General features: G+C 40.9%; 1 protein-coding gene across 6 annotated transcripts in view; it reads left to right on the top strand.

Moving 5' to 3' along the window:
• The window catches only part of Rapgef2 (Rap guanine nucleotide exchange factor 2), a 203968-nt gene that overhangs the window by 98683 nt on the left and 77303 nt on the right, over positions 1-27982 (top strand). For 3 of the 6 annotated variants that reach the window (XM_057756814.1, XM_057756812.1, XM_057756815.1), the window contains 2 exons: positions 403-570; positions 2933-2950. In XM_057756814.1, coding sequence (XP_057612797.1) covers positions 403-570; positions 2933-2950 — 186 coding nt within the window. Of the gene's footprint in view, positions 1-402; positions 571-2932; positions 2951-26916; positions 27036-27624; positions 27964-27982 lie in introns of those variants that run through there. The other 3 variants (XM_057756813.1, XM_057756817.1, XM_057756816.1) reach the window with 3 other exon arrangements.

The raw sequence follows: 27982 nt of genomic DNA on the forward strand, positions 1-27982 counted from the left end.
GATTTTCTTAAATGGATTTGATTGTGTGTGTGTGTGTGTGTGCACGTGTGTGTGTGTGCACTAAAGTTACCAGCAGCGGCTGCATTCATAGAATGTGGCAACATATCCCATGACCTCTCTGACTCATAAGTCAGCACAAAGACTCCTTGAAGTTTCTTCCCCTGAAACCACAGGGACTTGAAGAGTAACCCAGATTCTCCTACGTGGAACTGAGAAAGCCTCTTCACAGAAGAGTGGCTGAAAGCCAGTTAGCTTCAGAGAGGTGCAGACTCGGTTAAAGTTTGTCTGGAGAGACCCGCAAAGTGTGTGGATGTAGACGGTGTGTGAGTTTATTTTTGCACCTACTGTTGATGTACCGCGTCCTGACTGGAGAAATGAATGACCTGCGGGGTTTGCTTTCAGGTGGACTATATGGATGAAAATGAAGAATATTTCCAGCGTCAAGCCTCCCACAGACAGTCTCGAAGAAGGTTTAGAAAAATCAACCAGAAAGGTGAAAGACAAACCATTATTGACACCGTGGATCCCTACCCCGTGGGAAAGCCCCCTTTACCTAGAGGCTACCATACGGTAAGTTACAAAGAATTGTTGCTTGTCATAATTCTGTTTGTGGGTATGGGTGTATAAAAACATGGTTAAAATGCCCAGTTTGATTATTTTTGCATTACTTACTTACTTGCTTATTTTGAGACTGGTCTCCCTGGGTAGCCCTGGCTGACCTGGAATTCACTGTGTGTAGACCAGGCTCTCCTGGAACTCGTAGAGCTCCACCTGCTCTCTTTTCTTTTCTTTTCTTTTCTTTTCTTTTCTTTTCTTTTCTTTTCTTTTCTTTTCTTTTCTTTTCCTCTCTCTCTCTCTCTCTCTCTCCTTTCTTTTTTTGAGTTTTGCTTTTTCTTTTGGTGGAAGCATACATCATGTCATCTAAATAGATTTCAGAAAGTATTGAAACAAGAAGAGACATTGCTTAGCTCTTTTTTTTTTCCTTAAACTTTTCTCTGAGATAAGCATGTCACATTTGATTAGGTATTTTTTTAAGTTTTGTTCCCTTAATTCAAGGAATTAGTTTCCTGCGCTGCACCCCTCTCTTGCCTGTATCATACCTGCGTTTATTTAAGAAGTAGATATGCGTAAAGCTTCCCCATTACTTTTGTGGGTTTTTGCTCTATTGTGATGCTGTTACCTCAGCTTCCTCAGTGCGGAAAACGGAGACGAGAATGACTCTAAACAGTCTCAATGAGAAGATGCTCTGCAGTTCTTCTGCTAACCAGGTTTAAAGACCTTTTCAGTGCTGGGACCCATTTTGTAGACATTTGATAAGCAAATTGTCTTTCACATTTGAAGAAGCCATGGCGCAGATGGTGGCTCCTTCGCTATAAACTTGTATGGTCCGTCCAGAGCCTCAGTTTTCTTTCTTTCCTTGGTTTTCAAAACGAAAGGACCCCGAATTCTAATGCACAGGTCATAACAGAGAAAGGGTTTAAATGTGCATGGATACAGAATGTGGCCATTATATGAAATTAGCCTATAGCTTGGTTACCTACTTTGTACTTCCCAGTGTTCCTTTCTGCAGGCAAGCGCCATGGAAAATGTGTGTAGACCAGACCATTTACTCAGTGTTAGTTAACTGTAGGTTGAGCACCTTTTATGCCTGCCTGTCCACACACTTGTTTCTTAGAGAGCTCATTGTAGTTAAGTCTTTAACAGGGTTTTGAACACCTGTGGTCGCCTGTTCCATGCACTTTTTCAGTATATCATGGAGAATCCTTTGCTTGAGTTCTCGGTGAAGAACTGAGTTTTGTTTACTATAAAGGCAGCTCCATTTGTCTGTTGTAGAGACTTGGGTATCAGAAAGAAACTGGGAATGGTGGTGCCTGCCTGTTATTTTAGCACTGGGAGGAAGCCAGAGGCAGGAGGATTGCTGCAGGCTGGAAGTGCACCTGTTCTACATAGCAAATTCCAGGCCAGCCAGGGCTTTAGACCAAGACCTTGAGTAAAAAAAATAAAAAGAAGGCTGAGAGAGGGAGGGAAGGAGGGAGAGAAGGAGGGAAAGAAGTTACAAATTGTTTTTCTAAATTCCTTTCCACCCTAAGAAAGTCAGGCAAGTGCAGATTTCCCTGCTCAGTGTTCACCTTGACTGGATTACCCTAATGGGCATGTGTGGGGTGCTTAAGTCAGAGGGTCCTATTATAGCGGTTTATCTTGTCTGCTGTGTCTTGTCTTTTATGAAATATTTCATTACCCTTCCATATGTCATTTCCCTTCCTTGGCCTGTTTTTTTAAAATACAGTTTTTTGTGTTGCTGTGAGATTTTTTTAAAAAAAGTATTTTTAAACAATATATTACTTTTAGAAACAATTCAATATTAAAATAAAAGTTTTTTATCAATATGTGACCAATTGGTATAAATTTTACTAAATGAATTAAGAGTGGCAATGTCATGTTTATAATTCAAAATACTAGGTCTTTTTGAAGTATAAGTTGTATTTTAGTTTTATATGTATATGTATATGTATATATATGTATATATAAAATTTATTTGACCTAAACAGATTTTAACAAGGAAAACAAAATTTGTTTTATATGTTTGATAGACACGGTAGAAAAAGATCTAAATGGAAATGATCGTTCTTCATTTGCTGTGAGTCATATTGTTCGTAACAGAATCTCTCAGAAAGAAGTTGAGTAGTGGTGGGCTAGGGCGGAAAGCTGGTCTCAGAGAGTTGGGTTGCATGAGTGTTCTTGGGGCGACTCACAATAACTGTACAGTGCATGGCTAAAGAACACAGCGCAGTACATGCGGCCGGCCCTACGCTGTCAACCACACTGATAGAAACGTGATCTTCATTTTGGCAGATGCAATGTGTAGCATGTCTGACTTTGTTCCTCTTTTCCTTCCCTCTTTTTATGGCACTCATTTCATTCTGGCTCAAAGGAATGCACTAAATCCCAGGTATTGTAATCCGTGTGGTTTCTTAACACTAACCGCAGTCTGTACGTGAGTTTGCAATGTTACTAATGAATTGTAGTGCCGATGTCGTTTGCTCGGTCTTGTCCTGCCGTGTTTCGCCTGTTGGGGTGAAACTCGTGCACACCTTCGGAGTGTTGGTTTAGGTGGAAGAAGCGCAGGAGGCTTCACTTGTGCTATCTACAGATGTGCTGGTCCTTACCTGAAAAACACAGTGCCATTGATTTTTAAAAATGAATGGAACATTGTTTTCTGTTAACTAGTTTTGCAAATAAGAAAAGACATAATTGGGAGTACCTTGCTTTTTTTTTTTGTGGGAAAATTCATGGGAAATTCCTTAGAAACTTACGTTTTAATTGTTCAAGAGATGAAAAAGCAAGTTTAGAAACCCCAGTATGAGAGCATTTGGGGAATATACTGGGGAAATTTCAGTTTCATTAAGAAACAAAAACAGGCTTTGTTAAAAAAAAAAAAAGAAACTGGAACTTAAAATGTTTTATTGTGTTTTCTTATTTGCACCTTAATTATAACCAGATTTCATGCTTTGGTTTGCCTACATTTTAATTAAGAGTCTGTAATACCTATCTTGTTTCTCAGTGCCTGTGATAACTAATCTGATTTGGTCTTCTGAAGGTGTAGGTCATGGTTGGCTTAGGGAATTTGTAATTATGGAAGAAAAACTGATGAGTCTCTGGGAGATGGTTGAGTGATAGTAACACTTATGGCTGTGTTACTGTACAGGACAGCGGTCGTGACTAATGAATTGTATTTACTTTGAGGATATCCACCATTAATATACTTGGGTACTGTCGCAGCTTTACTTCAAATTACAGGCTATATGAACTTTCAGATTAAATGAGACAACTCCTTTATATTCCCTGCAAGGGGATACATGTCTGTGTTCTACAGGTGGCATGGTTGGTGTAGTATTGTTTAGAAACACTGCTAATTTGTATGTGCTTTGGTGGCATGGTATATGTACACATGTGTACGTGGGTGTATGAGTGTGTGGAGCCCAAATATGATATTCTTTATGACTCTCTGCTTTGTTCCTTTGAGGTAGGGGTCTTGCTAAACCTGGAGCCTGCTTTTATCAGTTGGGCTGTCAGCCAGCAATCTCCTCTGGTCTGTGCCCTGAACAGTGCTAGGGCAGAGGTGTGCTTCAAACCTGCTTTAAAATTATTTTGGATGATTTTATTTTAGGTGTATGAGTGTTTTGCCTGCATGTATGTAGGATTATTACCTGGTGCCTGGAGAGTTCAAAAAAGGGTTGTCAGATACCTTGTAACTGGAGTTAAAGAACAGTTTTGAGCTACCGCATGGGTATTTGGGTATTGGGAGCTAATCATGGGCTCTCTACAAGAACAGCAAATGCTCTTAACTGTTGAACCATCTCTCCAGCTCATACACATGCACACATGCACGCACACACTCACGCACGCACACACAGACACTCTGCTGTTTCTTTGGGTGCTGGGGTCTGAATTCTTGTCCTTGTTTTTGCTCAGCAAGCATTCTTAACCTTCGAGCCATCTATCCAGCCCTGACCCTGCTGATTTTGAATGATGTGATAAATCTCAAACTTTTATCCGACTTTTAAGCCTGATGGCTGTATAATTTCTTAGTCATATGACATTTAAAGACCATTAGTGTCTTCAGGTTTTACCTGGAAAGACAGTACTTCAAAAATACACAATTTAATAGCTAAAAAATAATCCACAATGTAATTTTTTCCTTTTAATCCACAATGTAATTTCTCTTCTTCTGGCATGAGAAATTAAGAACCTAATTTTTATTTAGAACTTGAATTTCAAGCACATGCCGTGATGTATACTTTATGTTCTCTTTTAAAATTAGATGTGTTGTAATGGTTTAGAATAGACTCTGATGATTTCCTCAGTCATGAAGACCGAGTCCACGTGGGGCGTTTTCAGGATGCTTCGCAAGGCGAGTGTGCGAGGTTTGCAGAGAGAAGGAGCGCTTTAATATGCAGTGCGAAGAGAACGCTCACTAGCGTTTTCTAACATTTTTATGAGTGGAACTCATCGCTGCTGTTAAGGTCACCGAAAAGTCTTGAACGTTCAGCCTCACCGCGTGTAGGAGATTATGGAATCGAGTAACATTGTTCTTGGTGGAGCCTGGTAATTTGGAGTCAGCTCCTATAAAGGCTTTCTTGGGACGCAAACCAGCATTGGTTTACCTTGAAGAGTGGGGTAGGAAAGAGAACTTTGCCCTTCATTGCTTCGGGCCGTTTCTGGATATTCCTGTGGCAGGGATACTCCAGGTCCATGGTGAAGATGGAGAGTACAGGTGGCAGAGTGGATCTCAGGAAGCCTGGTTGGAGTGATGTTGAAAGTTGGCACGCACCTCTTCTTCTGTGTTTTATTCTCTTACTGTAATGTGCGAAAAAGGGAGCTCTTTATTCTTTCCAGGTTGGAAAGGACAAAAATGGTGCAGAAAGAAATCAGACTGGAGACCAAAGAAAGCATCTCTTACATATGGATGCTATGTATTCCCGCCGAAGCTTGAGGGGCCTCTAGCTTCCAAGGCTGGTTAGAACATTAAAATGTTCTCAACTCTTGACGTCCTCATTGACACTCTTCCACTACAGTTGGCTCTCTGAAACATACCCCTCCTTCTCACGACTGTGAATATAGGTGCAAGACAAGGCATTCAGATTCTCAGCGAAGAACATTGAGACGATGAGAACCTGTCAGCCATGGGGAAAGATGTTTCACATGCATTCTGGTGGCTTTGGTTTTCTACAAGCATTGTAGGTATGGAGCTTTTTAATAGGTCAGGTTTAATTTCTTGATTGTGGGTGTGCGAGAGTAATAGGAAATATTACATCGTATTAGTGTGTTGACTACAATGTGACCTTAATGCTTTTTATTGCCAGCACCTGTAAAGTGTGATGTCAGTATAATAAGATGGCACATGTATGAGACTTTGGAAGACCAGCCCCCCACCCCTTTTGAGATCATTGATCTGCCTGTCTCATTGATTTTTTTTTTTTTTTTTTTTTTTTGGTTTTTCGAGACAGGGTTTCTCTGTGGTTTTGGAGCCTGTCCTGGAACTAGCTCTGTAGACCAGGCTGGTCTCGAACTCACAGAGATCCACCTGCCTCTGCCTCCCAAGTGCTGGGATTAAAGGCGTGCGCCACCACCGCCCGGCCTCATTGATTTATTTAGAGACAGGAGCTCACTGGCTAGTTTGGAACTCAGCGTGGTAGATCAGGCTGGCTTCACCTCACAGAGATCTGGCTGCCTTTGTCTTTTGAGTACTGAGATTAAAGGTATATGCTACCATGCCTGGCTATGAGTATTTTTATTTGTTTTTTTCTTTCTTTTGTGTGTGTGTGTCAGTTAAGTCCTACTTTTTAAATGACCATTTACGATATCACTGTTCTAGCATATATCTTGCATATTTCTAAATGATATTAAAAATCTTTTCCATGTTTTAAAAGTTAAATTTATTTTTAATCCACACACAAAATTGACAATTAGACATGCTCATGAATACTTTATAATTTTTAACATGTGTATTCATTGTATGATGTCTGAATAGGAGAAATATGACAGTGTTCTTAAACATACGTCATCATTTTATGGTTTTTTTTTTTTTTTTTTTTTTTTTTCGAGATAGAGTTTCTCTGTGGCTTTAGAGCCTGTCCTGGAACTAGCTCTTGTAGACCAGGCTGGTCTCGAACTCACAGAGATCCGCCTACCTCTGCCTCCCAAGTGCTGGGATTAAAGGCGTGCGCCACCACCGCCCGGCTTTTATGGTATTTTTTAAAAAATAGATTTCCATAAGAATTTCTTGGTTGGTTTAGTTTTAAAAGTTATTACTTATTGAAATAAAAAGTTGCTTATAGCAGTCATTTTTATACACATTTTCTATTTGGGATGAGTTTTTTGAATGAGCTACTCTTAAATTAGACATCCAGGTGTTTTCACCTATTTCATGGCTTTGCTTTCTCACTTCCTAGCTTTTCAATGCTTCCTTAGTTTGATGTAGTGTCTGTCTCCTGCTTAACTGTATGAAAATGCATTCTAAGTTAGATGTCAGTGACTTCTATTTTTAGTAAATTTCTTGGAATATTAAGAACTTCATAGTTTACCTTAGCTCATGTCTCTCCTGACTATAATTAATTATATATTTAAAATGATTTTTAACACACATAAAGTTATGTAAATGTAGGGTCAGTGTTATAACTATTTCTTTAAACATTTATCCCCTTATTGATCCCCCAGCATCCATTTGCTCGAATGAAGCAAAAGCGTCTGTTCTTACTGCTGATGTCACTGTCTTTCTGTGGGCGCAGTAGGGTAGGGCTTCAGAAAACTGATAGACTTTATTTCCTTTGTCATCCAGGAAAAAAGTCAGTTGTTGGATGCCCGTTTTTCAGATCTGTGTCAGAATCTAGTGATTCGTCCCCTTGACCTAGCAATTTCACAGAGAAATACAGGTAATAAAAATATAGGAAAATATAGGGTGGAGGGATATGCACTGGGCACATTGAAGAATCAGGAGTGGTCTTCATGTCTATCAGTCGTAATGTTGTAGCCAAAGGAGAAATAGTTCACGTGAAGAATTTCATTTGCTCAAAGACTAAGGCTGTGGGGAGAGTCTCCCCTCCCCCCAAAAGAAGTGGATTCACTTTGGGGAAGCCATGTTGAGAAATGAATATTAGAGTGGCCAGAGAAGAGGCTTTGACACCCTAGTGCTTACTTTTTATTTATTTGTTTGTTTGTCTCAAGACAGGGTTACTCTGTGCAGCCCTGGCTATCCTTGAACTTGCTCTATAGACTGGGCTGGCCTTGAACTCACAGAGATCTACTTGCCTCTGCCTCCTGAGTGCTAGGACTAAAGGCGTGCCACCCTACCTAGAAGTTCAGTTCTTGATAAACTTACCTGCTCCAAGCTGGAATAGGGATGACCCTAAGGACCTGCTTGAGCTGTAGTAGTGGAAATAGTATTTGAACTTGACAACTGAGTTAAGAACTAAGGGTGAGGATTCGAACTGAAAAAAGTAGAAATAGGGGCTGGAGAGCATAGTAGTTTCTCATCGGACCACCAGCCCACAAATAATGACACTGAGACTTATTATTAATTATGAAAGCTTGACCTTAGCTTAGACTTGTCCCCAAGCAGCTTTTATATCTCAAATTCACTCATTTATATTAATCTATATTTTCTTGTGGCTACTTCTCTTCCATCTTGTATCTCCTGTAGTAGGGCTTACACTGGGCTCCATTCATGTAAGCTAGGCATTCCAACAACTGACCACATCCTTAGCCCAAAGCAAATACAAATATCAAATCGTGAAGAAGGATCAAAAAGGGTGTGGAGTGGGAGTTAGTGAGGAGGAGCATGTACAACACTACCTTGCTAAAGCTGTGCATTTTAGGCATGTGGATGCTTTGGGTTTCACTGGTGAAGTACCCTTTGCATGCTCCATGCCAGCAAATTGACTGATTCCTCTTCACTCAGGTCACGTTGCATTTTAAATCCCCTAGAGAGGTCCTGATGGAAGGGTCTCTAAACAATCGGTGGAGGAAACCTTACCCTACAATCTCTGGCAAGCTGCAGACAGTTAGAGCTGCTGGGTTGCTGTCACTCTCCTGTTTTTTAGGGAGGGACCTTTTCTCTTTTTGCAGTTGAAATCAGGTATTTGTGCTGATTTCATTAGTATGGATTAAGAAATTAAGCTATAGAGCATAGATAGTGAAATGTAAATCACAAAATAATTTAAAGCATAAAATGATTTCTCACGCTATTAACAGCCTGCATTGCAAACTCACGCAAGGCAGTTGAGAATAGCCTGCAGTGTGCTGTTTATCCAAGTTCCAGCTTCTGCTGGAGGATTTCTATTTTTGTGTATTACATCATCTCTGCTAGAGAACTCCGGTGTCCACTGGGATTTACTGTTCTTTCATTGCATTCGGAAAGGGAGCTTGTATTGATGTCATAATTGGACCTATCTTTCGGTTGAAAGTAATAGCAGTGTTGTGTAGCAAGTCATGCAATATTTCAAGCAATTTGTTTGTCAAAAGAGATCAGTGGCACTTTGTCCTGCCTCTCGCTGTGACCATGGGTAGCTCCCTCTCTCTGCCCGTGTGTGTTTTAAATAGAATTGACTAAAAATCCGCTTTGCGTTACCACAGCAAAATTTCCTTTCATCTCTGCCAGCTTCAATTTTCATCGTGTGCCCCTCACCCCGCCCTCTTTCTGGCCTTGGGTTTTATAAGCTGATTGGAAAGCTCTGCACTTTGGACATGCCAGCTTTGGTATCTTCTGTCAGTTCTCAGTTGGTCTTGTTCTAATGGCTATCAGTTGCAAGGAGTCTGTTTTCAGTGTAGAGAATAGTGAATAATTAGAACTGTTCTGAGTTTGGAATCCAGTGTTAAAACAATAGTGACAGCCAGATGATATTGTTACCCTCTGGGTGATACTAGCTAGCATTTAATGGAAAGTGCACATGCTAGTTTTTTAAGACAGTTGTGAAATGAAATAGTTTAATTATTTATATAACCATGATTTTAAACCATTGGATGATCTGCATACCAGTGTAATGAATATGTATATAAATATGTATCTCTATATAAAATTTCTCCCTTATTCTCAAATGATTTAGTATCTGTCAGTTACATCTATTTGTGATTTTAACTGATTAGGAATAAGCCTCTGATACATTATTTTTAATAATGACTTTATTGAGGTGTGTTTTACATACTACAGTCATCTGTTTTGAAGTCTTTTTCAGTGGTCTTTCTCACTTAAAATAAGCATCATGTGACATTACATTTGTCACCTTACTGGCTTTAAACAGATGTCGTGATAAAGTAAGTCAGTAGTGGATTGGGAACTGGTTTTGACTTACCCATTTCTTTGCTCTGTTTCCTGATCATAAAATTTCACATAGGCTGAAGAGCAGGAGGTCTGGGGAGAGATGGTTGTAGGAGGTATTGGGGTACTTGCTATAGCAGTACTGTGTGGCTCAGGTCGAAGGCAGGTGATGCCTGGGTGTGATGTGTGTGGCCTTAACTAGAAGTGAAGGTCAAGTGGCCCTGAAATGGGAATTTCGGGTTTGGTTGAGGAGAGGAATAACTCAGATGCGGAAGACTGGAGAGTGTGGGAGAAAACCTCCGAGGACAGCGGTGGTAAACATGTTAGTTCCGGAACAGTCTAGAAGGTATTTTGAGTATTTAAGAAACAGTTAAACCTCAAAATGTAGCATTTCCTTTTCATTAATTATAAACATATTTGCATTTTCTGTAGGAAGTTTAAAACCAAACCTTTAAGAAATTCTGCAAATTATCAGGACTTTGGTAACTACCAAGGGGAGGTTTTAGAGAAAGGGTGATTTTTGCTTGCCATTTGTTGCTCTGTGCAGTGAATATGTCACCAGCCCACCTTCCTGTCCCTGGCATTGGCTTTCCTGAACTGGGGAGCACTTGCAGCTTCAGTTTGTTTTTCTCTGGAGTGACCTTTGACCTGACACTTAGCATGCATGTACCAGCTTCCATTAGACCAGCTAACCTTTCATCCGCTGGTCAGCCTGAGGGTTCTGAGCCCAGCGCCCTCCATTCCAGAGATCCACAGAAACTGTTACTGTGGGTTGTTTCAGGGGGCCAAGAGGCTGCTTGTTGTCTGGCCATAGCCCTTCTTAAGCTGCTTTCATTTCAGACTCTTCTGCCCTTGAGTCTTACTCAGGCCTCCCAGGAGCTTTTGATAACACTGGTCTCTCCATGTCATCCTCCATCTCATTGGAAATTTAAAACAAGGGGAAAAATAAAAGCCTGGCAGTGGTAGCATGTGCCAGTCACACCTTAAATCCCAATGCTCTGAGGCTGAGTCAGGCGGATCCCTGTGCTTGAGATTAACCTGGTTTACAGAGCAAGTTCCAAAGTCACCCCGAAAAACCCTGTCTCTAAAGACAAGCAAACACAAATATGAGTATATAGTTACTCATTGTAAATGGAGACTGCTCTTCTGTTCCTGGCCACCCTGACTCTAATAATCACACAGAAACTATGTTAATTACAACATTGTTTGGCCAATAGCTTAGTTGCATTCCTAGCTAGCTCTTACATCTTTACTTAGCCTATTTCTGTTAATCTGTGTATCACCACAAGGTTGTGGCCTACCAGCAAGATAAGGTTCCAACAGGCGTTTTTCTTCTTCAGTAGCTGTATGGTGTCTCCTTGACTCCGCCTGCTGTCTCTCTGTCTCTCCCAGCCTCTCTATATTCTGCCCTGCCATAGGCCAAAGCGGCTTTATTTATTCAGAAGGACATCCCCCATCAACTCATCAGTTTAAAAAAGAATATTAAGGGGACTGGAGACACGGCTCAGCAGCTAAGAGGGCCAAGGTTCAGTTCCTAGCACCCACCTGGCACCTCACAGCCACCCTTACTTCCCCTTCCAGGGAATCGAGTGACCCCTTGACCTCCTCAGGCACTGAATGCATGTGGTGCACAGACACACCCGCAGGCAGAACACTCACACAAATGAGTAAGAAAAATCAACAAATCTAAAAGCAGTGTCTAAGGGGAAATACGCTGTCAGTTGTCAGCATCATTGTTCTTCTAAGAGATACATAAGTACTTTATAAAACAAAAATAAGAGCAGTGATATATATTACTAATATGTCCTAGCCCAGAAAAACTTGCAATCACTATAGATGAAGAAAGTAAAGAGAGTTGATGATAAAACCAAAGAACAATCCCAGACCAGCAAATAAAAAGAGGACACATACACAGACTTCCCACAACAGCAAAAGAACAGGAGTCAACAAACACTGTCATTGGTATCTCTCAGCATCAGTTGTCTCAATTTCCCAGTTAAAAGAGACAGACTAACAGAATGGATACAGGCGGGATCCATCTTTCTGCTGCATCTAAGAAACACACCTTAATACCAAGGATATACATCACTTCAGAGTCAAAGAATGGAAAGATATTCCAAAGAAATGGTCCTAAGAAGCAAGCTGGTGTGGCCATTTTAATATCTGACAAAATAGACTTCCAAACCAAAACTAATTGGTAGAGATAGAGAAGGACACTACCATGAGGAATTTTAATTCTTATGCAAGTGTATCCAAATTCATGAAAGAAACACTACTATAGCCAAAATCACATACTGAACCTCACAATTGATAGTGGGTCATCTAGACAAAAACTAAACAGAGGAATGTGGTAGCTGACACATAATTAACCAAATGGACCTAACATATTTATAGAGCATTTCACCCAAACACGAAAGGATATATCTTCTCACCAGTTCATGGAATTTCCTCCAAAATTAACCACATACAGACACAAAGCAAGTCTCTACAGATATAAGAAAATTGAAATAACACCCTGCATTCTGTCTGATGATGAGGGATTAAAGCTGGATATCAACAGCAACAGAAACAACAGAAGGCTTACACACTCGTAGAAACTGAATAGCTCAATACTAAATGAAATACAGTTCAAGACAAATGAATAAAGAAAGTAAAGGCTTCCTAGAATTGAATGAAAATGAATATACAGCATACCCAAACTTATGGAAGATAATGAATACAGTTCTAAAAGATGAGTTTATGGTATTAAGTGCCTACATTAAAATATTGTAGAGATCTTATACTAGTAACTTAATAGCACACCTGTAAGCTCTAGAACAAAAAGAAGAAATCATATCCAAAAGGAGCAGACAGCAAAAGATAATCAAAATCAGAGCTGCAATCAATAGAATAGAGACAAAGAACAAAAAGCAAAGTTCTTTATGATATAAAGTATATTATAAGGATATACTTTAAAAACCTGTGCTCTGCCAGTTTGGAAAATTCAAAAGAAATGGATTATTTTCTTGAAGCATACCACTTTAAAAAGTTAAATCAAGATCAGAGAAGCAATTTAAACAGGCCTCTAACCTTAATGAAGTAGAAGGAGCTATTTAAAATTTCCCAACTAAAAAAGCCCAAGGCCAGATGATTTTAGTGCAGAATTTTACTAGACTTTGAAATAAGAGCTAATGCCAATACTCCTCAAATTGTTCCATAAAATGGAAGCTTTAGTAGTGTTTACCAATTTGTTTTATGAGACCCTAATGCCCAAACCTCATAAAAACCCAACAAAGGATGAAAACTAGACTCATTTCCCCCATGAACACAGATGCAAAAGTACTCAGAATACTTGTAAACCAAATCCAAGAACACATCAAAACGATCATCCACCACCATCAAGTATGCTTCATACCAGAGATGCAGAGGTGGTTCACCATCCATAAACTGATAAATGTTATCCATCATATAAACAAGCTTAAAAAGAGTTTACAGCAAGCCCAATGGAGAGAAACTCAAAGCAATCCCACTGAAATCAGGAACCATACAGAGTTGTCCATTCCCATATATCTATTCAATATAGTACTTAAAGTCTTAGAGCAGTTCGACTACTGAAGGAGATTAAGGGAATACAAATTGGACATGAAGAAGTCAAAGTATTCTTATTTTTAGATGATATGGTTGTGTGTGTGTGTGTGTGTGTGTGAGAGAGAGAGAGAGAGAGAGAGAGAGAGAGAGAGAGAGAGAGAGAGAGAGACTGGCTAAATATTCATTCACTGGGGAACTCCTATAGCAGATAAACACTTTCATCAATGCTGCCTGCTACAAAATTAACTCACAAGAATCAGTAGTCCTTCTATATACAAACAACAAATGGACAGAAAAAGAAATCAGTGAAATAACACCTTTCACAGTAGCCTTAAATAATATAAAATACCTTGGGGGTAACCAAGCAAGGGAAAGACTTGTAAGATTGAAACTTAAGACACTAAAGAAAGTAATTGAAGAAGATATCAGAAGATGAGAAGATCTGCCATGCTCATGAGTCAGTAGGATTAACATAGATAACATTAGCATCGTACCAAAAGCAATCAGCCCACTCAATGCTGTCCCCATCAAAATTCCAACACATTTCATCACAGATCTTGAAAAGACAACTTTCATATGGAAAAAACAAAAAACCCAGGATAGCGAAAGCAATCCTGAATAATAAACAAACTGTGGAGGTATCACTATTCCAGATTTCAAGTTGTCTTACAGAGCTATAGGAATACAAATAATGTGGTATTGGCACAAAACCTGACATCTTGATCAATGGAATTGAAGATCCAGACATAAATCCACATATCCGTAGACACGATTTTTGATAATGAAGCCAGAAACACTCACTGGACACAGGACAAATGGTGCTGGTCAAACTTGATTCAGCTGCATGTAGAAGAATCCAAATGAATCCATACTTATCACCCTCCACAAAACTCAACTCCAAATGAGCAAAGATCCCAATATACCTTGAGACAACCAAACCATGACACCTCTGAGTGTGACCAAAGCCCTCTGTGGGTGTTTTCCATTGTTTCATACAGAAGGAAAATCGTGACTGTTACTACTGCTTTATCAGGGACACGTTGCATGATCTAGTTTTTGTTCTTTCTTTGTCTTTTGTTTTTGCTGTGAATATGGATGACAGCAGGGCAATGGCCATAGTAGGGCGGTACTATAGTCCCTGCAGATGCCACTGCTTTGACACATCAGCTTAAATATCAGCATAATAAAAAACGGCAGGTAATGTGTGAGTCATGGTCAAAATGGTTTGACCTCACACTCTGTGGGTAAGGTACTGCCTGGATTCTTTGAGAACCACTTTTTTTTTTTAGACTGTTTGCTCATGAGTTCCTTCCTTTTTATTTGCATGGTGTACTTAAGTTCTCCAGAAAGAGGAAACAGAGAGAGGTGGGGAGAAGAGGAAAGAGAAAGAAAAGAGACTATCTGGTTGTCTTAAGGAAATTGACTCATGGACTGGAAAGATGATTCAGAGGATAAAAATACTTCTTGCAGAGGATACAGGTTCGATTCCCAGCACTGACATGGCAGCTCACAGCTGTCCATAACTCCAGTTCCAGGGCATTTAAAGTTCTCCGCTGACTGCTGCGGGCTCCAAGCTTGCACGTGGCATGCAGGCGTACATGCAAGCAAAACACTCACAAAATAAATCTGAAAATTCAAGAGGAAAACTGGTGCATTCTTCTGTGGAGACTGGCAAGTCACAAATCTGCACCTCTGGGAGCATGACTCAGTGTAGTGTGCTGCAGCCATGCACCTGTCGGGATACACACGCAGTCTGTGTCTCTCCCTTCATCATAAAGATAAACTTAGGAGGTACTGCATAGTTGTAAAGCCCAATGAAAACACAGACATGGCGCCCCATGATAACGTCTTGAAGATGGTGTCAGAGCATTGTACCAGGCTGTTCCTGCAACCCATGCTTTGGGCCTTTGCTGTTTGGTTTTGAATGAATTATCCCCTTCCTTATTTTTTTTTTCTTTAAAAATTTCTCCTTAATTTCCTTACACATTGTAGGAGGCACAAATAGGAAGATCCCGAGCTAAATATGAATGGGATTAAAATTTTACAATTCTTTAATGTTGACTAATGTTCATGCTGGTTAAGCTTTGGCAAAACTTGACCCAAATTGGAATCACCTAAGAAGATGGAACCTCAGTTGAGAAATTGCTTCCATCAGATTGGCCTGTGTCCATATCTATAATGTATTTTCTTGAATATTGACTAAAGTCTCAAATAAACCCTTTCCTCCCCAAGTTGCTGTTTTGGTTAGTGTTTTATGGCAGTAGCAGAAACTAAAGTAGATCAAGGTTTTGCATACATTAGTTTTATTTGTTATCAAAAGTCTTCTGCAATTATTACAAGTTTTAATTACCTTATTTGGCATTTCTTATTTAGAGCCTTTTCTCCTTTAGGGATCTGTTTTTGATCTCCCTTTCTTCCTGAAAAGCCTAAACTCAAGCTATCCATTAAGGTGATGAGTATGACCTGTGTGGTATCTGTTGAGTGTACTAGGACTCTTTTTTTCCACCTGCCAGTTCCCACGCAACCAACACAGGCTTCATATTAATTATAAATGTTTGGCCGATAAACATTAATTATAAATGGTTGTAATTAGCTAACTCTTACATTTTAATTTAACCCACTTTTTTTTGTCTACCCTTTAACACTTGGCAATACTTTCTTTCAACATGGCATGTTCATCTCTTTTCCCTGCATCTACTCCTCAGACTTTACCCTTCTTCTTCCCGGCATTCTCTCTGCCCCGAATATCCTATCCTGCCTAGCCATCGACCAATCAGCTTTTTATTAATAATGAAAGCAACACATATTTATATATACAAAGATTGTACCACAGCAGTTGCGTAAGCTTTAAAGCTGGGCTTTGCTTCCAGGTGTGGTTGTATATTGCTGTGATCCCAGCACCTGGAGGCGGTGGTAAGGGGTGCTATGGATGTGAGGACAGACCTCTCTCTACAGAGTGAGTTCCAAGCCAGCAAGGGCTAAGTGTCAGCATGGTGAAACTAGTTTTAATCCGCTCTTCCATACACCACCTCTTACTATAAATAGTTTAAACAATGTTCTCTAACAGTTCAGGATAGTCTGGTTAATTACAGATGTGTCTAGTTGAATAAATAAAGTAATTTATGTATTATATATTTATTATAAAGTAAAACTCAGAATTGTGGTTTTAACTGACTTTTTTGTCTTTCTTGCCCTCTGTTTTGAATATGTCATCATGCTTTCTTCATGGGCCCCTGTTGTTCTGTTGTATGAAGATGCTAACGTCAGTCTTTTTCTTCTCGTCTTAAGACATGGTGGCTGATTTCCTTTGTCATCTCCAAGTGTGTCTAACTGCTTGTGCTGTGCCCTCAAGTCCACACTGATTCAGAATCAGCTTTGAAAGCAAAATAAACCGTGAGAGAACAGAGCCGCTCTTGGAGGGGGCTGGAGGCGCTCTCTGTGCCTCGCCTCGGGAGCCGGGGTCTCCCTGTGCACACACCCTTTCTCATTGGGAAATATTTCTGCTTTAACTCTGCTCTTCCACATGCTTTGGCTTCCTTGTAAATAATGCATTTTTCTAGGAGTTTGATCTTAGTATTGCTATCTTGTTAGTGTTTGGCTTTGTTTTTATTATTACCATTGGACTGAAGGGCAAATATTTTAAATTTTCGATCCAGTGTGTTTTTCTTTTGCTTTATAGCCTAGAAGGAACCATTTATTTCCTATTAGACACAACCTGACAAGAAAATAGATTTGATTACGTTTCCTCTAAAGTAACTCTTCAGTAAACCTCTCCTATAAGGAGCAGACTCTGATTGATATCTGGAACATTGTTGAGCTGGCCAGGAAACTTCTGAAGTTCTCTTGTGGCCTCTTCTTACATTTTAGGGGTCAGTTGTGGACTCAGTAATTTGTAGCATTCTAACCAATGTATCGTTATAGATGTATGTTTGCGTGTAATGCTCCATGGGAGAGGTTATGTATTGTATCTCCATTGAGTCCGATTCACATGTGCACTTACTTGTTAGCAATTCTTAATTGTAACTGACAGATGCATAGAATTAAATGTTCTAGCTTCACCCTTCGTCTTTAAAGACCAGCACTGTGGTAGAGGATAGTTTCATTTCAAAGTATAGCTGACTCTGCATGAATAATTACATGGCAGTTTAAAATGTACTATTTGAGCAGTTGAGGGAGGGAGAGACGAGGTGTGTGATCTGGGCTCTGTTCATTTATTTATGTGTGGGAAGATTGAACGTTGTCTTAAACATGAGATCATTTTTCAAAAACATTTAAAATTCTATAGCATGTAAAAGGTTTTCTACTTAGAGATAGTCTCTGTTTTAAATTATTCTTCTGTCATTTTTTTTTTAAACATTATGCCAGGAGGGCCAGGACAGCTCTGTTACGGTGGCGAAGTCCACTGATTAGTGCTCCTATTTAAAGTCGCTGTCATTGTCTTTAAATGAAAGCCACTGAACCATGTCTGAAAAGTACTTGGATTCTTATTTATAAATATTAAGTTCTTTAGGAATAAAAAGAATTGTTAGTAATCAGTTTCTAGGCTAGAGGGGGTAGGTCAGAGTTAGATTGTTTGTTGGTATTCATGAAATCCTGGAGTTTGAATAGTAATATGGAAAGACGTAAAAATTTTACGTCAGTAAGCTCTTTGAGAACGGAATCTTGTATCCCATAGTTTATGCTTTTTTTTTTTTTTTTTTTTTTTTGCAACATGAGGTCTCTTGGGTTCTGTGTGGATGCCTGGGATCAGACCTGCAGAACTAGTTATTTCTTTTAAGAGTTGTAGTATCCGTCTGCCTGCACCTAGGGTTCTGTATGAGGAGATCTGCACGAGGATATTGTTTCCAGCCGACTTAACTGCTGAGCTGGCCAAACCTTCAGTACCTTGAGACATTTAGAATTATTTTGGAAGGGAGAAAATGGCCTTCCTTAGTGTTGATTGTGTACGGATCTGCTAGGTTTTTGTCAGTTAAGCCTTCAGTTCAACCCACTTGGCAAAATAGCCCTCTCTGGGAGGTAAGCTCACAGAGGGCAGTGAGGTAAAGTGACATGCCCATTGTCCACGGTTTCTCACATGTAATGAAGGTTTAGTCATAAAGTCGCACATACATCTTTTCCTTTCCCACTCCATTGGATTAGTTCTTTTTTAAAAAATGATTTTTACAGCCACTGTTTCTTAATACCATTTAAACTTAGGATTTGAGATAAAGATCAATTAATTCAATGAGGTTAGATGCCTACTATTTAAGTATCTTTTAAAGAAATAGACTCTATCATTTAATTGTCCAGCTTGCAGAAACAGTTATTTTTGTGCAGTGAAAGACTTTGACTCACTTGCTGGTTTTTTTGTTACATTTTCCCCACTCTTAGGACCATCCATAAAATACTTTCTTCCCTCACTTATACCCTTTCTAATTTGTTCCATCATAGGAATGAGCTCTTACTAGTAAGTAGTACCGCTCTTATAGCAAAGGGATGACTTAAATTAGCATATTTTAAAATGTAGATACCAACACTGTAATAGGGGAAGTTTAAAATCTTGACAAAAGTTCTCTCATAGATATATTCTTATTGTGTGAGTGTTTGTGGATGAGTACATATGTGTTAAGTGTGCAAGCGTGTGTGTGTGTGTATATACAGAAGTTAAGATAACCATGGTTGCCCCTCTTTAGGCACCATCTTCATTATCCACCCATCCATTTATCCATCCATCCATCCATCCATCCATCCATCCATCCATCCATCCATCCATCCTCCATCCATCATTTCTGAGGGAAAGTCGAGCTCTCCTGGATCTGGTGCTTGCCAAGTAGACTAGGCTTGCTTGGTAGAAAGCTTCAGGCATTTCCCTGCCTCCAGCTTCCATACACACAGATTATAAGCTTAACTTTTTATATGGATTCTGGGAATCAAACTCAAGCCTTCATGCTTGTATAGCAAGTACTTGGCCAACTGAACTATGCCCCCACTTCTGTATATGCGTTTATTTTTAAATATTATATATAGTTGTCTAAAATTAGTCATTGCTTTTAGAGATCTCTCATAAAATTGCTTGCTTCTCTATAAGAAAATATTAGAAGTGTTTAGGTAATTTAAGACTATTAAAGGAGCACATATAGTGTAGGGAGCTAAAAGCCTTCTATAACTAGGCTAAGTCATGCAGGCCTGTTATTCCAGCTAATCAGGCATTTGAGTCAGGGTGACAAGTCCATGAACTGTATGGGTTGCAGAGTGAGTTCAAGGCCAGACTAAGCAATGCAATGAGAATGTTTCAAAGTGAAAGTGAGGAGAGGGGTATTGGTGTATTGATATTGTACACTATGCACAAGGCTTGAGGATCAGTCTCAGTGTTATTAAAAATTACCTAATTTGCATCAATAAGATCTTTTCTTCTAACCTGTCTCATATTGCTCTTTCTTCCTCCCTCCCTCCCTCCCTCCCTTTCTCCCTCCCTCCCTCCCTCCCTTTCTCCCTCCCTCCCTCCCTTTCTCCCTCCCTCCCTCCCTCCCTCCCTCCCTCCCTCCCTCCCTCCCTCCCTTCCTTCCTTCTTTCCTCCCTTCCTTTATGGTTTTTCAAGACAGGGTGTCTCTGTAGCTTTGGAACCTGTCCTGGAACTAGTTCTTGTAGACCAGGCTGGCCTCGAACTCACAGAGATCCTCCTGCCTCTGCCTTCTGAATGCTGAGATTAAAGGTGTGTGCCACTACCGCCCAGCTCTTTCCTTCTCATTTGCTACTACTTGGTGTTGGGTAGCAGCCATGTTATGTAAGAATATGACTTTGAAGACTCTCACATCTGAACCATTTAAATAGTATACTTCATACATTGCCTTTCTACATAACCACCGTCATTTATACTCTAAGACAGCAAATCTCAACCTGTGGGTTATGACTCCTCGTGTGTCAATATCAGATATTTACATTATAATTCATAACTGCAGCAAATTAAAATTATGAAGTAGTAATGGAATAACTCACAGCAACATGAGGAACTGTACTAAAAGTCACGGCATTAGGAAGACTGAGAACCACTGCTCTAATGAGTTCTGGTGTCTGAGAGATGGTCCTTTAGGTGATGTGTGTCAGACTTGCATCTTTCTGTATGCTACAGAGTGAGAACACTTACTGTTTCTTATAGGAAAGAGCTAAATATGAAGCTCTTATATAAACTGGGCATGTTAACTTATGCTGTCCTGTAATCCTTGATACTCAAGGGGCTACAGAAGGATCATTTGACTTGAGCCCATGGTTTCAATAGCAGCCTGGCCAACATAGTGAAACATCTTAAAAAAAAAAATCCAGCAGAAACCCTTCCTATTGTTTAGCTGTAACTTGCCTGCACATAATCTTAGCTCAAATTCTAGATCTCTTTTAAAAGCAATACAAATGGATTTCCTTATTTTTCTATTTAAACAAAATTTTATTTGAAATTTCAACATGAGTTTTTAAAAAGTATTTCCGTTTTATTGTTCTTTATTGAAAATAGATTTTTTTTTTAAATACAATATATTCTGAGTACGGTTTCTTCTTCTCCAACTCCTCCCAGTTCCTCCCCACCTCCCTTCCTGTCTGGAACCATGCCCTTTCTGTCTCTCATTAGAAAACACAACCAGGCATCCAAGGAATAATAATAAAATAAAATAAAACAAAAACAAGTCAGGATAGGACAAAACAGATAGAAAAAGAACCAAAGCAAAGGCAAGAGAAACACGTACAGATGCAGAGACAATTTTGTTCATACACACAGAAGCCCCCTGAAAACATAAAACCAGAATCCGTAATGCATACACAAAAGAGCTGTCAGGTTAAAATTCCCTGACTCAGTGTTATGAGACATAGAACCTCCAAAGATACCATTGAGTTTGTTTTGTGTTGGCCGTGTGCTACTGGGGATGGGGCTAGAGGGATTGGAGGACATGGAGGAGACAAGCCTTCTAGACACAGATGGCCGAGACACACATGATCTCACAGGGAACGGGGCAGCGTGCACAGGTCCTAAACAGGTCTGCACCAGATGAGGCCTTGGAGTTAAGTGAAGTAGACACAGACCTACCTCCACCCCTAGCCAAAGTTGATGATTCCATTCTAATTCAATAGAGCCACGATGAGGTCTCTGAACAGAGGCTTCTCCTCTAAGTGCCTTCTCCTCCAACCAGCTCAGCTCCTTCCATTTGTCCTGTGGTGTTTCTGCCTTGAGGAGAACACATTTTACATCCCGTGTTTCCTAGGATAGCAGAGCTAGAATGGGTTGCTGTCATTGTCGCCGCTCTTCAACCCAGATCACAGCAGAAGGTCTTCCTGGCTGTGGATGCCATGCTTTTGATGACAGAACCCGTAATTATTATATTAGCTTCCTGGGAATCACGCTTGACACATACAGAACCTTTTGGCTAGATCAGTTTTGTAAGATAATCCCTGGCCACCTCCTAACCCTTTCCTTCTCTAAGTGCAGATCTCTATGTTCATCTCTGTGTAATTTGGATTCCATACGCTTTTTACCTATCAGGGTATAAAGCCCCTAACTTTGTCAAAAAAATGTTATGTTTACCCTTACTGATTTATGCTGATTTTTCCTCGTGTTGAAGACTGTGCTAACTTCACATGTTAGTGGAAGTGGAATCGTTAGGTGTTTATGCTGTGTTTGAGCAGCTACCATGCATCATGTTTTAGGGTGATTGTGACATTATCAGTAACAAAATCATCCGATGGCCCGGGACCACAGCTAACCTATATGACAGTTCATAGTGCAGTATTTCCTGATTTTGGTAAATAAACAGAGGGGGCATTAGCAGCTCATGGTCTTCATGCAGATGTATCAGTCACAGAGGAGCACATAACAAACTAGCGATGGAGCTGTAGTTCTGCGTGTTTGGAGTGCTGGCCTTATTAGGAACTCTAGCAGGAAGCCCTGTGTGAAACCTTCGCTTGAGGAAAGGCACTCAGTGTTCAAGGACTCTACCCCCGAAACCTTGACCACTGCAAGGTTGAGGTCTGGCCCTTTTCTTAAAATAGGCTCAAGGAAATGAAGTAAGCCTTATTTAATCTGCTATTGAGGTCCGCTCGCTTTTCAAACAAGTGCGTTTCTGGAAGTCAGTGTCGGAATCTCTAGTGACTCTCCACACCTTGTCGTCTTCTAATCTTTTTCTTCTCAGAACGAAGCAGCTACACTTTGGCTAGCACATTAATTTCTCAGTTATGAGTCACTTGCAACGTAAATCATTTATTGTCAGGAAGTTTTATTTATTGAAGAGAGAATCCACCTCAAGTAAAGATTCCTTCATTGTATGACTCTGGAGAGTATTGGACCATCGTGATGTGTCCTCCATTAGATAACTCTACCATAACAGGAGTTTTAAAGCTTGCCGTTAATTTAGATCCAATCAGGATATTAGTTAACATTTTCTAGGTGTCAGGAAATGTGTCTACTTCTTTTGTATTTTATATCATAATTTTTAATAATGAATTGGAAGCACCCTTTTGTAGATGAACCTGTGACCCCTTCCAGTGGGATGTATGGAAGACTAATCTCAAGTGTACTCAAGGAGGAAGTAGGTTATGCGACCGTGTGAAGTGTCACGCACCGCGCCCCCGTGTCTGCGCTCGGTGCACTATTACCCAGTTCATGAGCTTCGGGCAAGGGAGCTGGAGATTAAAATACACAAACACACACAGACAGAGACAGTGACACGGGTCATCCTTGAATTCCCCAAGAATGCCCCCTTTATTGTGTTCAGGGGCAGATTAGAGATAGCCACGTCCCAGCCAAACCCACCAGAAACCACTCTCCTGCCATCAGGAACTCCTGAAGGTCTCGTGCTCAGAGCAGCTGTAGGCACTCAGAGCAGGGGATTACAAGAAATTCAGGATCTGGTTCCCAACCACTGCTCCCAACAGTTAAGATTTAAAGGGCTAGCCAGGCGGTGGTGGCACATGCCTTTAACCCCAGCCCTCGGGAGGTAGAGGCAGGCGAATCTCTGTGAGTTTGAGGCCAGCCTGGTCTACAGAGTGAGTTCCAAGACTGACTCCATAGCTACTGAGAAACCCTGTCTTGAAAAACAAAAGAAAATTGTTAGGTGGGACCTGGTGGATCAATCCTGTAATCTCAATTACTTAGGAGTCTAAGGCAGGAGGATCACAAATCAAAGTTTTTCTGAAATGCAGAATAAGTCCATGTTCAGCCTGAGGATCTTCAGACCATGTCTCAAGATGAAAGTAAAGCCTGGGGTGTGGCAGAGTGTGTGCCTAGTATGTGCAGAGTGTGAGGCTCAAGTCCTACCTTCCACCAACTTTTCCCTTTTGAAAGATGTATGTGAAGGGGAGGGAAGTTTGAGAATGCATGTGTGAGCCTGCCTGCATGAGTTTATGTTTACAGTGGGAGTGCAGGTGTCTGCAGCCTGAGGAGAGCATCAGGACCCCTGGAACTGGAGTTAGAGATGGTTGTGAGACCCTGATGCTGGGGCCTGAATCAGCATCCTCCACAAGAACAGTGAGTGCTCTTAAGCACTGAGCAATTTGTCCAGCCCCAGTTTTCTTTTTTGACAACTTACGGTAGCAACAGTTGTGACAGGGTCTTTTACTGACGCTGATACTGCAGGAAGGCTAACTAGCACCTGGTTGCCTGGGTTCTGCTGGTCTTCAGGTATGAATGTTGTGGGTATGGAGCCAGTCCCTGAAGCAGCCATGCCGAGTCTCAGCACAGAGGAGCTTTGGAGCTTGAGGATGTGTGATGTTCTTACTTCATCTCTCAGGTTTCCCAGTTAGGTTAGTTCCTTCTTGAGAGAAGTGACACATTTTTCCAGAGAGAGGGAACAATAAGCGGGAAACCTTCCCGTTATAAGGCAAGACACCATCAATATGAGGCTCTGGAAACTTGGAGAACTGTTGGCACACAGATGTACTAGGACATGAGCTAGGTGAAAAATGTGGAGTTTGATTGTCTAGGCCTTGAGTCAACCACTTCTGTGTTGTGATAAGTGTGTGTGCCAATTAACTTTGCCATTTTAAGTATATAGTTCCGCAATTCCCATTGTTCAGCATGACCACCTTCAGAACTTTTCATCTTCCAAACTCAGACTAATCAGTAACTGATCAATACCCACCCCTCACCTGGACCTGGAAACACCTGTCCTGGCTGTTCCAAAGACTTCGGTTAGCTTAGACACTCAGAATGTTTATAACGGGCTTATCCCATTTAGTCCACTGTCTTCCAAGTTTACTCTGCGGCTGTGTGTACTCCCTTGGAAGACTGAATCGTGTCCTATTGGATGTAGATACCACTCTTAATCTGTGTATTTGTGTGTTGATTTTGGTTGGATTACTTGTTTTGGTGCCATTTGCTTTTGAATTACATCGGTTACAGAACTCTATTTGAAATTTTGACAGGTCGTGGTTTGAAGGGTAAACATGGTCTTGCCAGTGTGTATTTCCAGTCAATAAAAATTTGGTGCATCCATTAACACAATTGTGGGTGCCCGTGTTGTGCGTCATGCTTGGGGCTCTGAATGCAGTCGTACGTGACAGACACGGTAGCAGCCATCGTGGACTGAGAGCATGTATAGGGAAGTAGAGTACTGCTTACGTAGTATCGTGACAGCATGTGAGATCACGGCTGTACTGATGAGCTGCTGTTGGGATAGCCCTGGGGTCATTCTGAAATGGAGGGAGATACTAAAGGAGAGAGCTTTGATGGAGAAAGTCACCTAACAAAGGCTTTTTTTTAACTATCCAGGAAGCAAGAGAAACCCAAGAGCCCTAGACTGGGTGTGAGCACGTAAATACTTTAAAAAAAGTATTTATGTATTTCTGTACTGTGTGTGGGTGCACGCATTTGTATGTATGTGCCGTAACTCATGGATCGAGCGAAGAGGGGTTGTTCTCTCCCTCTACCATGTAGGTCTAGGAATTAGACTTGTTGGTCAGGTTTGGGCCACAGGTGTCTTACCCACTGGGCTGTCTCGCCAGCCCAAAGTGTGTAGGTCTTGGAAGCAATTTTTGGTACAGTGTCCCATTTTAACCTGTACAAGGAGCAGAGAAGATGGAAGATGGATGTGAAACCATCAGGCTTTAGCTTTTAAAGATCCTTGCAAAGAATTTCACAAATGGGTTGAATGCATAGCATTGCAGTGGATCCAGACTGTTGATTTTTGTGACTTTGAAGAAAAAAAGTAATTCCTGGAAGGGATGATGGCAGAGACAAAGAGAAACCTACAGCGGAGAAAAATCAGATAGTTCAATGAAGCAGTATGGTGGGTGCAGGTGCTGAAGATGACCCAAACACATGTGAACCTGTGTCAGTTCAAAGTAGACTTTTATCTGAAGCACACATGGGACAGGAAAACAATGCAAGCAGAAATGAACTTTTGCAAGATTTGGTTGTGAAGTGCAAGGAGAGACTAAGACTGTAGACATGGAGAACATGGGGTCTGAGGAAGAGTCTGGTTTAATTCTGTGTTTGAGGTAGGAGCGCCATGGGCGTTTACAGGTTGATGGGGCAGACCTTGGGTTAGGTGCAGTATATTCAAATCTGTGGAGATTAGATGAGTAATTTAAGAAGTCTCAGAAGGGGGCGGGAGGAAAGGAGAAGAATCCGCCATCGCTGGGAAAGAAAAATTGCCTTTTGTTATGAAGAGGAAGGAAGAAGAGGACGAATGCAGGCTTCAGATAGACCAGGGACCCAGTAGGGAGCACTGAGAACGCCAAAGGCCACTTTTAAAGATGGCATATTTTCTGTAACTGTTTTCTGTCCTCTCTGCCGTTCAAAAGTAGAACTGATTGTGAGGGCTGATGGGAGTGTCCTTTTTCCTTGTCGCCTAGGTAAACCCGTGTGCCTGGGTGAAATCTAGAGTCTGTGAGAGAATAAGGCGTCTTCTTTTAATTTCAGCTCCACCTATAGAAGTTTGCTTTGTTAAAAAAAAAAAACAAAAAAAAACACCAGGTGGTTTATTATAATATTATTGACAAGACCATATTTGCATCTGTGTGTATGTGTGTGCTCGTGTGTGTGTGTGTGTGAAGATTTCATCTTCTAAATTTAACAAGGCTTGCTAAACATGCATTTTATTAATTCTTAAGACATTCTAATTTACTATGGCACAGTAATACCTGAGGGTGGGGTAGAGGTCACATTGATTTCTTTCTCCCCACCTTGGTGGAAAAAGAAATCATATTTTAGTTCAAAGCTGTTCAAGTAAGTCCTTGCTCCGTTTTCCCACCCTGTCTTCAGTGATATTATTTGGAGTCAGCAATCAATGGATTCCATCCCTCTGAGACTTGCTTAACCTACAGCCGCTGATATAATCCAGGCAAGAGCTTGTTACTTTATCTGAATTGTCCATCGCTACCTTAATGAGTGAAATGGTTAAGTAGAGGAGGGGGCGAGCCTTAAGGAATGTGTGTACCGTTTGAGCTGAATATTTCAGCGTATATGGGGAGAGGGAGGGTGAGAGAGAAACCCACTTACATCACTAGAACCACATCGAGTGTGAGCCTTGCAGGTTAAGAGACAGACTACAGTGTCTTGCTTTCTGCGGGAAGCAGCAATGCCGTTTGTTTCCTAAGAGGGATTTTTTTTTATTTAGAAAAGGAAGCTTTCTCTACCCAGGAAATGGCTTTCCTTGTGCGTTGCTATGCCAACTGCCTGCAGCCATGGTCCTCCAAAGTAAGCACAATAATGTAATTATATTGGTGTATTGCATTCAGACTCATGCTTCTTGAGATTGTGTGTGTGTGTATGTGTGTGTGTGTGCATGTGCTGTGTTTCTGTCAGTGACTCCGGCTAGCAGGCATGCTTGTGTTGAGTGTGAGGGACAGACATCATTACATTAAATGTCCATCAGTGTCATACCACGGAGATTAATTGTGAAAACTTGGTTAGTGGAGTGGGACAGAGATCACTGGTCACCACTGTCAGCATCATTAGCAGCTAGGGAGGAGGTCCTGATTCACATGCTCTGCCCTGATTTTTTTTCCTCTTCCTCTCTCTCTCTCTGTCTTTTTTTCCCCCTTTTTCCTTGTTTGGAGGGGTCTGTACGTGTGATTGCAAATGAAACAAGAGTGTTAACAATGCTTGGCTGAATGCTAGAGACTGGCTTTTCATCACCCTGGCTAGTATAATTCTGTATTAAGCCTTTTGGAGGGGAATCTGTGTGCAGTCAGCCATTTTAGCTTTTTTTCCCCCCTTTTCTTTTGCCTCTTGTTCTTCAGCCTCAGAAATGATCTTGTTCTCTCAGAAGCCTGAAGGCCGGGTGAGGTTCCCTCAGCCTTGTCAGAGACTCGGAGGGTTAGAGTTTCAGCGTGATAAAAATGGAGCCGAGCCCTGTCGTTCTGATTCCGTTTCTGTCTCCAAGTGTGAAGGGTTTTTAAGCTCAGCAGTAGTGACACTTTAAGCTGCAGCCCGGTTTTTTTCCCTCCTCCCTCTTTTTTTTTCTCCCCCTTTTCCTTTTAATTTCATGCTGTAGAGGGTGACTTGCCGTCGTGAGAGGTTGGTTCATGATGTATAAATTCAGTTCAACATATGTTTCTTCATTATGAAACCGCTGGCCGCGCCTGCTAGCCATGGAGTTCTGGGCCAGCAGGAGAAGCAGTCCGTAAGTATCCAGGCGCTGC

The sequence above is a fragment of the Chionomys nivalis genome, chromosome 24 (genome assembly GCF_950005125.1).
Source record: "Chionomys nivalis chromosome 24, mChiNiv1.1, whole genome shotgun sequence".
In the NCBI taxonomy this organism is placed as follows: domain Eukaryota; kingdom Metazoa; phylum Chordata; class Mammalia; order Rodentia; family Cricetidae; genus Chionomys; species Chionomys nivalis.